The sequence below is a fragment of the Cyprinus carpio genome, chromosome A20 (assembly GCF_018340385.1).
Source record: "Cyprinus carpio isolate SPL01 chromosome A20, ASM1834038v1, whole genome shotgun sequence".
Taxonomy (NCBI): domain Eukaryota; kingdom Metazoa; phylum Chordata; class Actinopteri; order Cypriniformes; family Cyprinidae; genus Cyprinus; species Cyprinus carpio.
Genome location: NC_056591.1, coordinates 27,491,030 through 27,505,842, shown reverse-complemented (window position 1 = coordinate 27,505,842; position 14,813 = coordinate 27,491,030). Strand labels below are relative to the sequence as shown.

Below are 14,813 nucleotides of genomic sequence, written 5' to 3'. Positions count from 1 at the left end.
CTCTCTCCACTAGAGGGGGCTCTGTGGCCCAAAAAGTTGGATCCTCCATTGAGTCGCATTCAAATCTCAGGACGTTTTTGCCTTACTGTTGATGTAAGCAAACTTAAACTATAATCCTTTAAATATATTAATTCCCAGGATTGGTATTTGTAATAAACAGTTAAATCCACTGCAGGTGTCACTGTAAAATAAATCAATAAATCGATGTACCAATAAATACGGGACTTTGACTCGTGAAACATTAATATCCACTTACTGTACATGAAGATACAGAGTATCAGCTATTAAAAGGCTTCAGCTATAAAAGTTATACAACAGAGAATCATGGGAAATGTAGTTTAGTCGTACAATTGTCCCCTCATAAACCAGATAAATGAGTTGCGATTATGCTTTTTCTTTATTAACAGTACACAAAATAAGCAAATCATTATTTAATTGACATGTCCTTAAAGAAAAGTACAGTATGCTAAGTCGCCTATTTAAGAAAATAAAGATTTCCAAACTGGCGATTACAAATTTATGATCGCTCCGAAATGACTGGACCAAACCACAACCCTATGTTTATAGCTATTTAATTTTGTTTTGCAACATTTTCTGTTAGATTTAAAACATACACTGTCTAAAACACAAGCTGTTCTACTTGCTCAAGAATGTCACGTGACTGCCTTACAGTGAAGCTCCGCCCATTTTTGCCGGACCAGTTTGTTTATAATTTCTCTTCTAGTTAGTTATTTTTACTCCAGGAACTTCATCACGGTGGCGAAACTTTCAACAAATGTTTGAAGAGTTTCTGCAGCGGAATCCGAGCAACGGATGAACATGCATCAATGCAATATGGGAAGTTTATTCAACAGACTTTAAACTCGGGTAACATGGCATTAATCTGTCATGTAAAGTGAGTATTTAATTACAACAGAGTTTGACATGTTATACAGTGACAACAGTTAATTCAACATGAATGAATGAATCTTTCAGTCTCGGAGAAGCTCTGAACGAGGTTGAATCGAGTGAAAATGGAAGCAAATGAATCAAAGCCAGTGGACGGAAAGGTGAACGATAATAAATATTTCCCCAAAACAGCCGCAGCTGATAGTGAGGTGACATCTGAACACCGCAACGCACCGCCGGAGACGCGTTTATATAAAAAGAGATGGATCATAGTGTTTTTATTCAGCTCGTATTCGCTGTGTAACTCTTATCAGTGGATTCAATACGGAATCATCAACAATATCTTCATGCGCTTCTACGGCGTGGACTCTTTCACCATCGACTGGATGTCCATGATTTACATGTTGACGTACATTCCGCTCATTTTTCCCGTCTCGTGGCTCTTGGATAAAAAAGGTCTGAGGGTCATCGCGCTCGTGGCCGCGGCTCTGAATTGCACGGGCACGTGGATCAAGGTGGCCAGCGCGAGACCGGACCTGTTCCCGGTGACGTTTTTGGGTCAGTTCACGTGCTCAGTGGCTCAGGTATTCATTCTCGGGATGCCCTCCCGCATCGCGTCGGTGTGGTTCGGATCGGAAGAAGTGTCCACTGCGTGCTCCATCGGGGTCTTCGGAAATCAGGTGGGTTTCAATAAAATAATAATAATAATAATGCAGTCTTCTCATTTAACTACTGTGCTGTTAAAGCTGAAGTGTGACATTTTTGCACCACTAGCAGCATTAAAAATAAAAATAATGACTGTTTCCACACAGGTATCTTGAACACGCCCCATTTGCTATTGGTCGCAAACAGATAATCCCGCCCATAATCATCGCTTGTCATTCTCTGAGCCAATGTTTGCACATTTTATTCAGCTCATTCATTTTAAGCTGCTTTTTTATTTCTGTTATTTTATTTGCATTTTTAAATTTATTTCATGATATATTTTATTTAATCTATCTATCCATCTATCTATCTATCTTATATATATATATATATATATATATATATATATATATATATATATATATATATATATATATATATATATATATAATATGTGTGTGAAAGTGAAAGAGACATGCAGCCAAGTATGTTGACCCATACTCAGAATTCTTGCTCTGCATTTAACCCATCCAAAGTGCACACACACAGCAGTGAACACACACACACACACACACACACACACACACACACACACACCGTGAACACACACCCAGAGCAGTGGGCAGCCATTTATGCTGCGGTGCCCGGGGAGCAGTTGAGGGTTCAGTGCCTTGCTCAAGGGCACCTCAGTTGTGGTCTTGCCGGCCTGAGACTCGAACCCACAACCTTAGGAATAGGAGTTTGAGCTCCTAAATCCTAGTGTCCACGACTTCCCCTTGAAAATATTTACTGCCATTCAAAAGTTTGGGATCAGTAAAATTCGTAATGTTGTTTAAAGAAGTCTCTTCTGCTCATCAAGGCTGAATTTATTTGATTAGATATACAGAAAAAAAAAAACGTAATATTGTGAAATATTATTGCAATTTAAAATTGTTTTTCTATTTTAATATGCAAAGCTAAATTTTCATCAGCGTCATTACTCCAGTCTTCAGTGTCACATGATCCTTTAGAAATCATTCTAAATATATATATATATGTGTGTGTGTGTATGTATATATATATGTGTGTGTATATCATATATATTTTTTTGGAACCTGTGATACTTTTTCAGGATTCTTTGATGAATAAAAAGTTAAAAAGAACAGCATTTATAATAATATAAATTAATATATAATAATAATATGAATAAAATAAAAATGTATTATTTTTCAGACCTTTTTATTGGGTCCCTGGAACCCAGTTTAAAAACCCCTGTTTTAAGCCAACAAAAATGGAGTACGAGTACAGGATGAAACATTGTTGTTAATAAACACCGGTAGTGTTTTAATGTGCAACCACATAATTGCATGACACTTATGAGTCTTTAGAATCCAAGTATTAAGTGGAACAGGCCTTTGCTAGTTCCCAAATTTACATCACGGTGTACTGATTCACAACAGAGAAAACTAGGAAGTAGAGTGAAACAAAGCGAGTGCAGTTTTAAAAAAGCACAGCTATGTTTGAAATCAAGCCTAACTCGAAAGGTCACATTCATGTACTTAATGTAATCTCAGAAATGTCTGTTTTCCTTTTAGTTGGGGATCGCCATAGGCTTCCTTGTTCCACCAATACTGGTTCCTAATGTGGACGATCTGGACGAGTTAGCGGCTCACATCAGAGTCATGTTCTACATCACAGCGGGAGTGGCCACCTTCCTGTTTGTGTTGGTTGTCTTTGGTAAGAGCAAACATCAGTTAAACTATTTAATTCCAAAGATCGTTCCAAAAAATGCAACATAATTAAAGTGCCTTATGATATCTTCTTTTATCCAAATTATTGCCCGACTTTCACAGAGATAACAGTTTATCTTGTTATCTTGGCAGCATGCTTAAATTAAATAGATTGTGAGTTTTTGTGGGGCATGGGGAGTTGCTGCCTTTGTAGAGAGTTTCAGTCATTTAAGAGGTTCAGTGAAGATAAGGATGCTATCTTAGGAGGCAGCTGTCACTTTAGGTAGCATAAAGAGAGATTGGTTTGGTGTTGATTGTCTTTTAGTGTCTGTCTGTACCTCTTTTTGATGAGTCTTATGCTGTTCTTCTTCCTGCATGTACATAGACTAATTTTGTGCATAGTTTATACACATAACAACCTAACGTATAAACGATTCACTCAACTCACGATTCGATTCGATTCACAATTTTGATTTCATGATTCGATTCACAAATTTTTTTTTTTAACAAAATGAGATGTAAGACAAATTATAAATTAAATGTGTCCTTTTATTATTGCTTGGACAAAATGCTGCACGGTTTTTGCATGTGAAATTGAAATGTAGCACTATAATATACTAATATAGCACTTGCATATTATTGCTCTTTTGTTGGTTTTGATTGCTTCTATTGTCCTCATTTGTAAGTTGCTTTGGATAAAAGCGTCTGCTAAATGACAAAATTTAAATATAATGTAAATGTAAATAACAAAATTAAATTAAAATTTTAAAACAAGCCCTAAATCAAATAAATAAGTAACACAAATATAAGAAATCTTTTCATATAAGCAAAATAAGGCTTTTTCAGTGCTCTTTCCATTTAAAATTAGAGGCAACCTCTGCATTTTAATCATGATCCAAACAAAGATGCTACATACATGCAACGTGAGCAGTTTTGAATCTAAATTAGATTGTGTAATTTTGAAATTTGAAGCAATGGTTTGACTTCAGTTTTGTGAAACTATACATAATAAAATATCTGCATGAAACAGAAACAGCAGACGAGCTGAACGAGATGCAGGTTCACTCTCTGCCAGCAGGTGGAGCTTAAAGTGTTTCTTGGTTTCTGCTGTAAACAAAGCAGTGCTCCACTTATGATCTTTAATATGCATTATACAGAGGCAAGATGAAAAGAAAAAGTACCATCTAAACTTTTCAGTAAGACAGTAAGTTCCCCTCAGACATACATTTATATAAACTCCTACCCCTAATTGAATCGCAATTTGTTTATTTGTCATCTCAACCGGTTTGAATCAATTTTCAACCGGTTCGCGGTTAATCGTTACATCCCTAGTAAATGGAGTTATGATTAACTGACATTTACCCCAAATGAAAGAAAGGGAAATTATTTTTTCTTTCTTTCAATTTCAACGCATTTTGCTCTTTCTCTTTTTACTCTTTATGTGCTCTTCATTCAGCTGTTTAAATGCTGAGCCGCCCATTTTTATCTTGACAAGGCCACAAAACTTCCTGTCACATTCTGAGCAACTCTCACGTGGATTCAGTTCTGTTCTCACAAGCAAAAATGATAGTTGAATAAAGAAAATCTCAAGACGTTTTAAAGTGTTAAAGGTAAAGTTCAGCCAGAAATTTACACACTGTCTCTTTCTAAACCTAAAACCTTTCTGCTGTTAAGCACTAAGACGTTCAATACAAGCAACATGAAAGTTGTGCATACTATTTGTGCACTATATTTAAATTCCCTATTTACTTTCATTCAATGGCAATGTATACCTGTGGTTTTCTGCTAAACACGCCCTTCAATGCAATGAAGAAAGTCATGTTGGTGAGTTAAATGATGACTATTTTTATTTTTGGGTGAACTGTTCTACTAATTTCCCTCAAAATAACCACTTTAGCTGGTCTGTTATGTAACTTTAATAAAGAATAAAGAGTTTTTAATATTTAGATTATGTTTGATAGAGCAAATATCACAGAGTTCAGTAACCTATAAGTTCCAATATATATATATATATATATTGGAACTTATTTCTAATGTCTTTTCTTTTAAATTGTCTAAATTATCAAACATATTAGCTTTATGCCAAAACCTCGCCATCTTGGACACTTTTTTTTTCACAATACATTCTGGGTTTGCCTTAATAAAATATACAGAACATGTGATGTTGTCTTTCATTTTGCTTATCGGAGATGGCATTACTTTGCTGCCTATATTTTGGAACAATTTTCTTGTCCTTCATATCAAATAGGCTAATCAAATGATATTGTATTTTAGTATTATTTACACACCATTATACTACTTATTGATACTGTTTTAATTTGTTTAGTTTTCATTTTAATTTTAGTTTAACATTGAATCATCTGATAATTTACATTAATCATATTTGTTGCCAAAACTAGTTTTCTAATCATTTAATTTAAACATTTTTTAGATTTTCATTTTCAATTCATTTTAGTACTTCAGCTTCAACTTATTTCAGTTAGTATTTCAAATAGTTATTTCACTTATTTCAGTAAGTTTTTCATTTTATTTCAGCCTGGCAGCTCTTCGTTGTTTTGAACAGGGCTGTCTAGTTACACCATGAAGCTGAACTCAGATCAGTGTTGATCTTCAGTTTTGTCATTGTCAGACGGAAACCTCATATGTCCGAAACTACTTTTATAAAAAAAAAATAGAACAACCCTTTAGTTTTTTAAATAATTAAACACTGCATTGTCAAAGTTGTTATTGTGGCTTTACATATGGCCAGACACTTGCATGTGCCGTTATATTATTAACATTTTACCAAAATCAGATTTTGTTGAAATTAAGTTACAGTGGAGTTACATTTTGGCCAAAATCTCATGTTATAAAAAATTAAGTGCTAAGCTAAGGCTATTAAAGACAGTACTGGCTATGACTAAACTAAGTCACTCTTCTCCACTCCTTAAATACATAAAACATTAGACTTGTGTATCTTGAGTAAAGAAAATGCTGTACTAATTCAAACAACCAGTTTTTTATTTACTTTTATCGCAAACAAGCCGGGACCGTCCACTAACAGTTTGAGGATCCTATGGAGTTACAAGGTTTAGTCACAAGCTCTTTTTAATACTTTTTATTGGTTATATATATATATATATATATATATATAACAGGCATAAAGAGTGACCAATAACATTGAAAAACACATACAGGCATAAAGAGTGACCAATAACATTGATTTATATAAAAATATATATATATGGATAAATGAGACTTCCGCCAGACAATGACGAGATGTAAATGAAAAGTTCTCTGATGTATGTGACTGCTGACTAGAGGAGTTTGTGTTTTTATATTCTCATCAGTGTTTCAGGAGCGTCCGGAGATCCCTCCCACCCACGCGCAAGCCGCGGCTCGGAGGATCTCTCCAGAGAGCTACTCATATACAGCATCCATTCTCAGGCTGCTCCGCAACAAAGCCTTCATCCTCCTCGTCATCACTTACGGTGAATATCTTACTCCGCGCACAAAAGATCCATTCAGGACCTCAAACTGTGGTGCATTATGCTTGCTGCCATTTAAACACACAGTCGTAGTTTGTTACTGAGAACATTAGCGTGAATAGTTCTATAGTCAGTGGTGCTCATGTCAGCAGGACTGTTACTGCTTATACATGGGGTTTGTGATTTGAACAAGCTCCTAATGCTAACTATTAAACTTCAGCATAACTAATGATAACTTGCATGAATGATTCCTCAGATCACACAGGTGCTGTTACTTGCAGTCATAGTCACATTGTGGACTGTAAAAAATGGTCAAAGAAAACCACACACAATGAAGGGACATGATTATGTTATATTATATTATAGAATATATTGAATATTGTTAGTAGGATTCTGGTGCCAGAAAGGTGGTTATGGGCCAAATTGCACAGCAGCTTCAGCCGTGTTAACTTCCCTTTCTCTCTAAAATAACATATTATTTACATCATATTTCAGTAAATAATAAATATTTCTTGAGCATCAAATCAGTATATTAGAATTATTTCTGAAGGATCTTGTAACACTGAAGACTGGAGTAATGATGCTGAAAATTCAGCTTTACATCACAGGTATAAATAACTTTTTAAAATATATTTGAATAGAAAACAGTTACAGTATTTTATTATTTCATAACTGCTGTTTTGACTGTTTTTTGATTAAATGCATGCAGCATCGGAGAGCATAAATATTTATTAAGTATTTATTAGATATGACTAGCTTGTAATGGCATGAAGGTTAATTTAATGTAATTTTAAAGTTGGCACGAAAAAATACAGGGCGGGGCTTAGCACATAGCACATGACGGGAAGAGAAAAGAAGTCGTTTCAAGAGGGGAGGGACGGTTAACGTATTTGGTTAACAATTATGAGGGCACATGAATTTTTAAAAAATAATGAAGTGCACAGATAAATCATTTATAATAAACACTACACTATTACAATCTAAAAATAAGAATTGTACATTTTGATTTCATGGCGACTTTAATTTGCATGATTCTGAAAAAGTAAAAATCAAGTACTAAACAGAAATAGTCATAACTTGACTGGCATGAACTACGTTAACACTGAGTTTATGATCTACACACACAAACACACACCTGTGCAACACTTGCATGAGAAGCCTGTAACTGCATTTAACCTGGCTGAACATTGACAGAAATAATCCTGCAGGAATGCAGAGCTCTTTATATCTTTACAGCTGCTTCGGAAATGTGAAGACATTTATTGCTTACTAGATACACACCAAATCAGCTGTCTGCCAGGCTACTTTTTTTTTTTTTTTTTTTTTTTTTTTTTTTTTTTTAAGTTTATGCTTTTAGCATGTTTATGTTTTTGACTTCATCTGTTTTTCTTCATCAGGGCTGAATGTTGGCTGTTTCTATGCTGTCAGTACACTTCTCAACCGAATGATCATTGAACACTATCCTGTAAGTCCCACCCAACCCCTATCCAACCCACCACGAGAGCTACACTTAATTAACATAATAACTGAATTAACTTTTTTTATTAGCATTATTGGTGGGTTTCGATACTTATTTTATTAGTTTATCCAGAAAAACTAATCTTAGTCTGCAATACTGTGGTAAAACAGAACGCATCAGGGATGGTTTCTACATTAGGACGAAAGTGCGACACACTACCAAAGTGCTATCACATTAAGCCAAAGCTGTCACTGTTCTAGACTGTTTGTTCTGCCTCTGAATATATAGTCCAATCAGTGTCAAGTCACATTATGGGAAGTAACGGCCCTTTCTGGGCGATTTCACTCTGGCCGAGTGTTCTCATAGACTTCCATACGAAGATTTTTTTTTTCGAACTGAAGGCACTGCGATGCAATCTCTATGAGTTCCGAGAGGATTGGCACTAACATGCTTTAGTCATCATGCATAACCTTAACTTGTGCAGCGATTGGTGGGAACACACATACCTCTATTAATACGAAATATGGAGTTAGGATTAGTCTGTATGGGCTGAATAAAGCAAACCGGTATCTCACCAGTGAAGTTTTGATGGATAACTATTGTAATGGAGGTAAAGACGATTACAGTGACATACAGCAATCGTACACTATTAGACACACAAGTCTGTTATTATTCATTTGCAAACAAACAGACCGTGTCTGTGCGCTCTCTTGACAGCTTTTTGCACAAGCACATTTCAGTATGCTTGCATGTCTGGCAAGTGTTTTATTATGGAAACTCGTTGAAGAAGTGTGTTTTTATTGGAGTTTGCAATGGTCAGTGGTGCTTATGTAGACACTCAAAGACAGACATGAACACTCACTCTGACAGAGGAACTGTTCACTGGCGATGTCGAGCCACCTTCAGAGCGCCAGATTCGACTCAGAATGTTTTTATTTACTTTTTTAAATTGTGTTTTGTTCTGTTTAATAATTCTGAATGGATCCGTATATATCTATATACAGTCAGGTTATTGTGACTTGTATAGTAGTCTGTTGGCGTCTCCGTGTGGTCCTGTTTGGTATTGCAGCTTGTAGTTATTTATATATGTATTGACAATGCTCTAAACAAATGTATTTTTGTTTCTCACAGTTTTTGCTGTTGCACTGTATACATAAATTGTGAATTATCAAAATTAAAAAATATTTTAATTTATCTTGAGGAAAGCTTGAAGAAAATTTTGTTTTGTGGGAATCTTGGTAAACTTGGTAAAAAAATTATCTTTATTTAAAAATCTTCAAGTCTTAATACTTTTCCCTTTTTTTTTATACTGGGATAAATCATGCCGGAATGTATGCTAAAATTATTGGATGTGATGCCCTTCTTAGAAAAGTTTCCACCAGACACCACTGGAATCCATGTGAAGTTTTGCTCTGCTTTGAACAGGGAGAGGAGGTGAACGCCGGCAGGATCGGTCTCACCATCGTCATCGCTGGCATGGTGGGATCCCTCATCTGTGGGATCTGGTTAGACCGATCTAAGACCTACAAGTAAGAGGCTAGACTTTAATCTTGAAATGTCTTTCAGACAGCGACAGTGTTCGATAAATGTTTGTCTTCATTCCTCCTTGAAGATAAGTGTTATTGAGTCCTTCCCCCAACGAGTCTGTTCATATGCTTTGGTTTAGTGTATTTGTCCAGGTGTTTGAATCACTGACCCATGAACCTAGACCTTAGTGACCCCTTGTATTTGACCCCTCGCAGCACGCCTTCCCCTCCCGGACATTGTGATGTTTCTTTTGTTCAGCAGAATGAAGGACAAAATGTCTTAAAGTGTAAAAACCTTTACAATTTTCACACACAATACTGCACTGACATGTCAAATTAATAATATGGTTAATGAGTGTTTCTTCAACTTCAGACAATATTGTGTCACTGGAGGCTGCATTTATTTGATTAAAATGAACAGTAAAAACTGTAATATTGTGGAATATTATTACAAATGAAAATAACTGTGTTCTATTTGAATATATTGTAAAATGTAATTTATTCATTCAATTTTCAGCATCATTACTCCAGTCTTAAGTGTCACATGATTCTTCAGAAATCATTCTAATATGCTGATTTGCAAGAAATTTATTATTATTACCAATGCTGAAAACAGTTGAGCTGCTTCATATTTTTGTAAAAACTGTAATACATTTTATTTTTGAGGATTCTTTGATGAATAGCAAGTTCAAAAGAACAGTGTTTATATGAAATAGAACTCTATCATAAATGTCTTCACTGTCACTTTCAATAAATTTAATTGCATCCTTGCTGAATAAAAGTATTAATTACTGTATTAATTCTAATTAATTAAAACCCCAAACCTTTGAATGGTAGTGTAGATTTGATTGATTTGTTCAGTCTTAAAAATATGAAATACCATGATAAAAATATTACATTTTTAAAAACAATATTCTAAACAAAGAATAAAGCAATCATATATCATTTTATTTTTATTATGTGAACATTATTGTTATACAGTTGTGCTGTCATTTCCAACAAAACCAAAAAAAATTCCACTAATCATTTTTTTTAAGTGCACATATTTGACGAAACGCAGATGCTGTTTTACAAAATCAACTGAAATGTTATCTGAATCTTGAGCTTGATGAAAGATTTAACCTGTTATGTTATGTCATGTCTCCACAGACAAACAACACTAGCCGTGTATCTGATGTCGCTTGTGGGTTTGGTGCTTTATGCTTTTACCTTGGATCTGGGTCACTTGTGGGTGGTCTTCATCACAGCAGGAACCCTCGGGTACAAGAAGAGTTCAAATGGAAAACGTCTTAATTTTTCCTTTCTTTGTTGTTGTTATAGTTTGTTTCTGTTTTGTTTTGCAATATATGTGTTACAGTAAAACCTCTCTCTCTCCCTCTCTCTCTCTCTCTCTCTCTCTCTCTCTCTCTCTCTCTCTCTCTCTCTCTCTGTCTTTATATATAGATATATATAAATTTAGATGTTTTGTTTGTGTGTTACTTATGCAGGTTCTTCATGACGGGTTACCTTCCCCTTGGTTTTGAGTTTGCTGTTGAATTGACTTACCCAGAGTCTGAGGGGACGTCTTCAGGACTTCTGAACTGCTCTGCACAGGTTTGTGTGTGATATTTCATAATAATTATGTTGTTTATAAGAGTTGTGTCTTATTTTATATTGAGATTTCTATGATTTAATTGAATTTATATGGAGTTACCAGCAATCCTAATGATTGTGATTTCTTACTGCAGGTTTTCGGGATCATATTTACAATCTGTCAGGGGAAAATCATGGATTCGTTTAATACTCTGGCTGGAAATCTCTTCCTTTGTGCCTTTCTACTGATAGGAACCATCATTACAGGTGCATATTATTCAATACTCGTCTTCCTGAGTATAGTTAATTTTGAATGTCTTGCTTCCTTCCTGGTGATGATAATGCTTCTTGGAAAGTATTGTATATTAAAATTCATGTGACATTATGAAAGCTGCAATGTCCTCTAATGTTTCAGTTAATGTATGAGCTATTAAACACAGGGAGAAAAAAACACCGGGTTATGTAAATGTAGAAAAAGCAACATTGTTGTGGGATGGTTACAGCCAAAATGCTTCAGGGTTCAAACGCAGAGCCGGGTGTGATGTCTGTATTGCTTCAAATTAGTTTGTGAGTTCACGCTCAAATGTTACATGCACATGTTTTAAATGTTATAAACTTATATAATGTGTTAATTACGATGTTGGCTGCGGTTATTTAAATGGTTAGAATTACTGGTTAATATTAAACTAATTTTCCAGGCAATTAAAGATAATGGGGAGTAATTATATAGTCCTTCATATAACATTTATGCATAGTGGTACAAAGTTCAATTACTTTTAACTTAGTTTCTCTGTTTACAAAGAGCATCTCAAAGGTCCAATCAGAATGATCTTCCACATTATTATTATTATTATTAGTTTTAATTTTGTATTATCTTTATAATAATAATAATTATTATTATTATTTTGCCATTTTAGGGTGAATATTTATTGCATTATTTAAATAATATAATATTTAATGCATTTTTTAAGGGTGCAGTATTTAATTGTAATAAAAATAATTTCACAATGCATAAACACAAACTTCATATAATAAATCAAAAAATTATTTCTTATTTATTTCTTTTGATTTTTGGGATGAAATGTGACCTGGAAATGGATTCATCCATTTTATATTCACAATTCATATACTGATTAGATAGACTTGAGTTTACAGGTTGCATCAGTCACTTTAGTAGATATTATTCTGAATGCTAAAGCTGTAATTATGTGCGTCTCATTGCATTTCTGTTCTTTTATCTCAGCTTGTATCAAGTCGGATCTGCGCAGACAGTTGGCAAACCAGCAAGCACTGGCAGCTGTAAGTATCAAACCAAACAATTACACTTTACAATTACAATTTATACATTAAATGCGATATATTGTGATAGAAATCAGATTAAGGTTTTCATGACCTTCCCATCCAGGAATAAGTTCAAGTTTTGTGTTTTCTGCTAGTGTTTCTCTTGTTTGTCAGATTGATGCAGCAGAAATCCTTTTATGCCCACTAACATAGATACTAGAGAAAATGACACTCCTGTTGATTCTATTTCACGTTTCTGTGTTGTTTTTATTTTAACCTGAACTCCAGTGTTCATTCAAAGGTGGTTTTGGTTTGTTAGCTGTTGTTTCAAACATCCACAGCAGGAACATGACTGTGTTCCTGCGTATTCTCCAGGATCTTTGGCCTCTAGCAGCTCCTGTGGCGCTTTTGAACTTTTTATTGTGTTGACAATCCAGCGCTGTGATTTGATGACACACGGGAAATGCTCTGAGATTCACACCAGCTCTATAAACACATTTCATCCTGTTCTTCATCTTTACACGCGAATGTCCTGTTTTCTTAATCCACACATCCCATTCACACTCTCTTTCTAATTTCCATTATCCTGCTGTTTTTCCACTTTATTGCCTCTTTCCTCTCATAAACACTACACTATCATCCAAAAGTTTGGAGTTGGTACTATTTTAGAAATGGTTCTGAAAGAAGTCTCTTATGCTCACCAAGGCTGCATTTATTTAATAAAAAAAAACAGTAGTATTGTGAATTAATATTACAATTGAAAATGACTGTTTTCTATGTGAACATATTTAAAATGTAATTTATTTCTGTGATCAAAGCTGAATTTTCAGCATCATTACTCCAGTCTTCAGTGTCACATGATCCTTCAGAAATCATTCTGATATGGTGCTTTGCTGCTCAAGAAACATTTCTGATTATTATAATTTTTTAAAAACTGTTCTGCTGCTTCATATTTTGAGTGTTTTTAATGAAAAATAAATCTGTTTTAACATTATAAGTGTCTTTACTGTCACTTTTGATCAATTGAATGCATTCTTGCTAAAAAAATAAAATAAATCATACTCTTCCCATTCCTCTTTTTCTACTTATCCTGTTCTCCCTTTTCCATTTTCCACCTATTCCTTTCCATTTTCCTCTCATCATGATTGGGATGTTTTTAACTCAACCTTTTATTTCTCCGATCATCTCATTCTCTGTTCTAGTTTCTGTCCAAATCCATTCATGTTTACGTGTGTGTGTGTGTGTGTGTGTCTGCAGGCAGCACTGGGCAGGTCAGATGTTCAAGAACACAGTGGGACGTCTCTCCTCCCCTCAACACACATGTGATCAATCAATCACCACCTGATTTTAATGCTCGCTGTGGTTCAGGTATGGGTGGCACACGCTTCAGCCCTTCTGATTCACACTCATTGAGACCCACCCGCTTATCAATGAGATCACTTATAACGTGATTCAGATGTGCTTTTGATTCTCTCTTAGAGTCTATTAGTCATGATTTTTTTTGCCTGCTCTATCTGAACACTTCACCCTTGAGCTTTGTACGTGTTCATTGTAGTTTGGGTGTTTGATGTGTACTAACATTTATCCTTCATTTAATTACATACTAACTGCGGATGTGTGCATGAAACTGGTTTTTGGCCAACAGGGGGCGCCGTTTTGCTGTGAAATCTGTTACTAATGATGTGTTTTGTGTTTTCAGGTCCATATGGAAGCATCAGTGGCACAAGCTTTTGAAGCCAAACTCTAATGTGATCGCAGGATGGATCGTGTGTGTGTGTGTGTGTGTGTGTGTGTGTGTGTGTGTGTGTGTGTGTTTATTTGAATTGAGTCCAGTGTTTAAAACAGTCAGGGAATGATCAAGTGTTTGTGTGTATGGTGTGATCATTTGTGTTTACTTCTTCACTAATCATCTCAAGTCGAATATATTCTAATTTTTTCACTAGTTTATCAACTGATTATTTAAATTATTATTAACATTTCAAATGTCTTATTTCTCTTAACAATTTTTCATTGAAATTTAAAAAAAAAAAATCCTACGATGAAACCCATAAGAATGTGGAGCACTTAAGTATTGCATGAATTTAAGAATAGAAACCAAAGCTCAACACATTTAAATATACTGTGTTGGTTTCAATCTATGCAGTAATGAGTACTGAATAACTTTATTTTTATACCGTTTTCTTTTCGACCCTAATTAAAGTTCTAAAAAGACCATCTGAATAAATTGTGATAAATGTAACCTATAAAGTACATTACTGTTATATTT

The 14,813-nt window shown here is 34.7% G+C and overlaps 1 protein-coding gene across 2 annotated transcripts; it reads left to right on the top strand.

The window, feature by feature from the left end:
• The first annotated feature begins 728 nt into the window (after window positions 1-728).
• On the top strand, window positions 729-14,486 carry LOC109051555 (feline leukemia virus subgroup C receptor-related protein 2-like). Of its 2 annotated transcripts, XM_042778318.1 has the most exons (12): window positions 733-895; window positions 976-1,568; window positions 3,108-3,249; window positions 6,572-6,712; window positions 8,107-8,174; window positions 9,594-9,697; window positions 10,844-10,954; window positions 11,182-11,287; window positions 11,422-11,533; window positions 12,510-12,565; window positions 13,805-13,915; window positions 14,247-14,486. In XM_042778318.1, the coding sequence occupies exons 2-11, from the start codon at window positions 1,014-1,016 to the stop codon at window positions 13,871-13,873; spliced, it is 1,464 nt and encodes a 487-aa protein (XP_042634252.1). In that variant the 5' UTR covers window positions 733-895; window positions 976-1,013; the 3' UTR covers window positions 13,874-13,915; window positions 14,247-14,486. The 2 variants fall into 2 exon arrangements, with proteins under 2 accessions (XP_042634251.1, XP_042634252.1); XM_042778317.1 differs by having other exon boundaries at window positions 729-1,568.
• The last annotated feature ends 327 nt before the right edge of the window (window positions 14,487-14,813 follow it).

What these genes read in the sequence shown, in the direction of transcription:
- LOC109051555 (XM_042778317.1), top strand. Translation starts at nt 1,014, where the DNA reads ATGGAAGCAAATGAATCAAAGCCAGTGGACGGAAAGGTGAACGATAAT. An exon ending in TGATCATTGAACACTATCCT is followed by an intron (nt 8,175 to 9,593) that starts GTAAGTCCCACC and finishes TGCTTTGAACAG; the next exon opens with GGAGAGGAGGTGAACGCCGG. An exon ending in TTCTGAACTGCTCTGCACAG is followed by an intron (nt 11,288 to 11,421) that starts GTTTGTGTGTGA and finishes TTCTTACTGCAG; the next exon opens with GTTTTCGGGATCATATTTAC.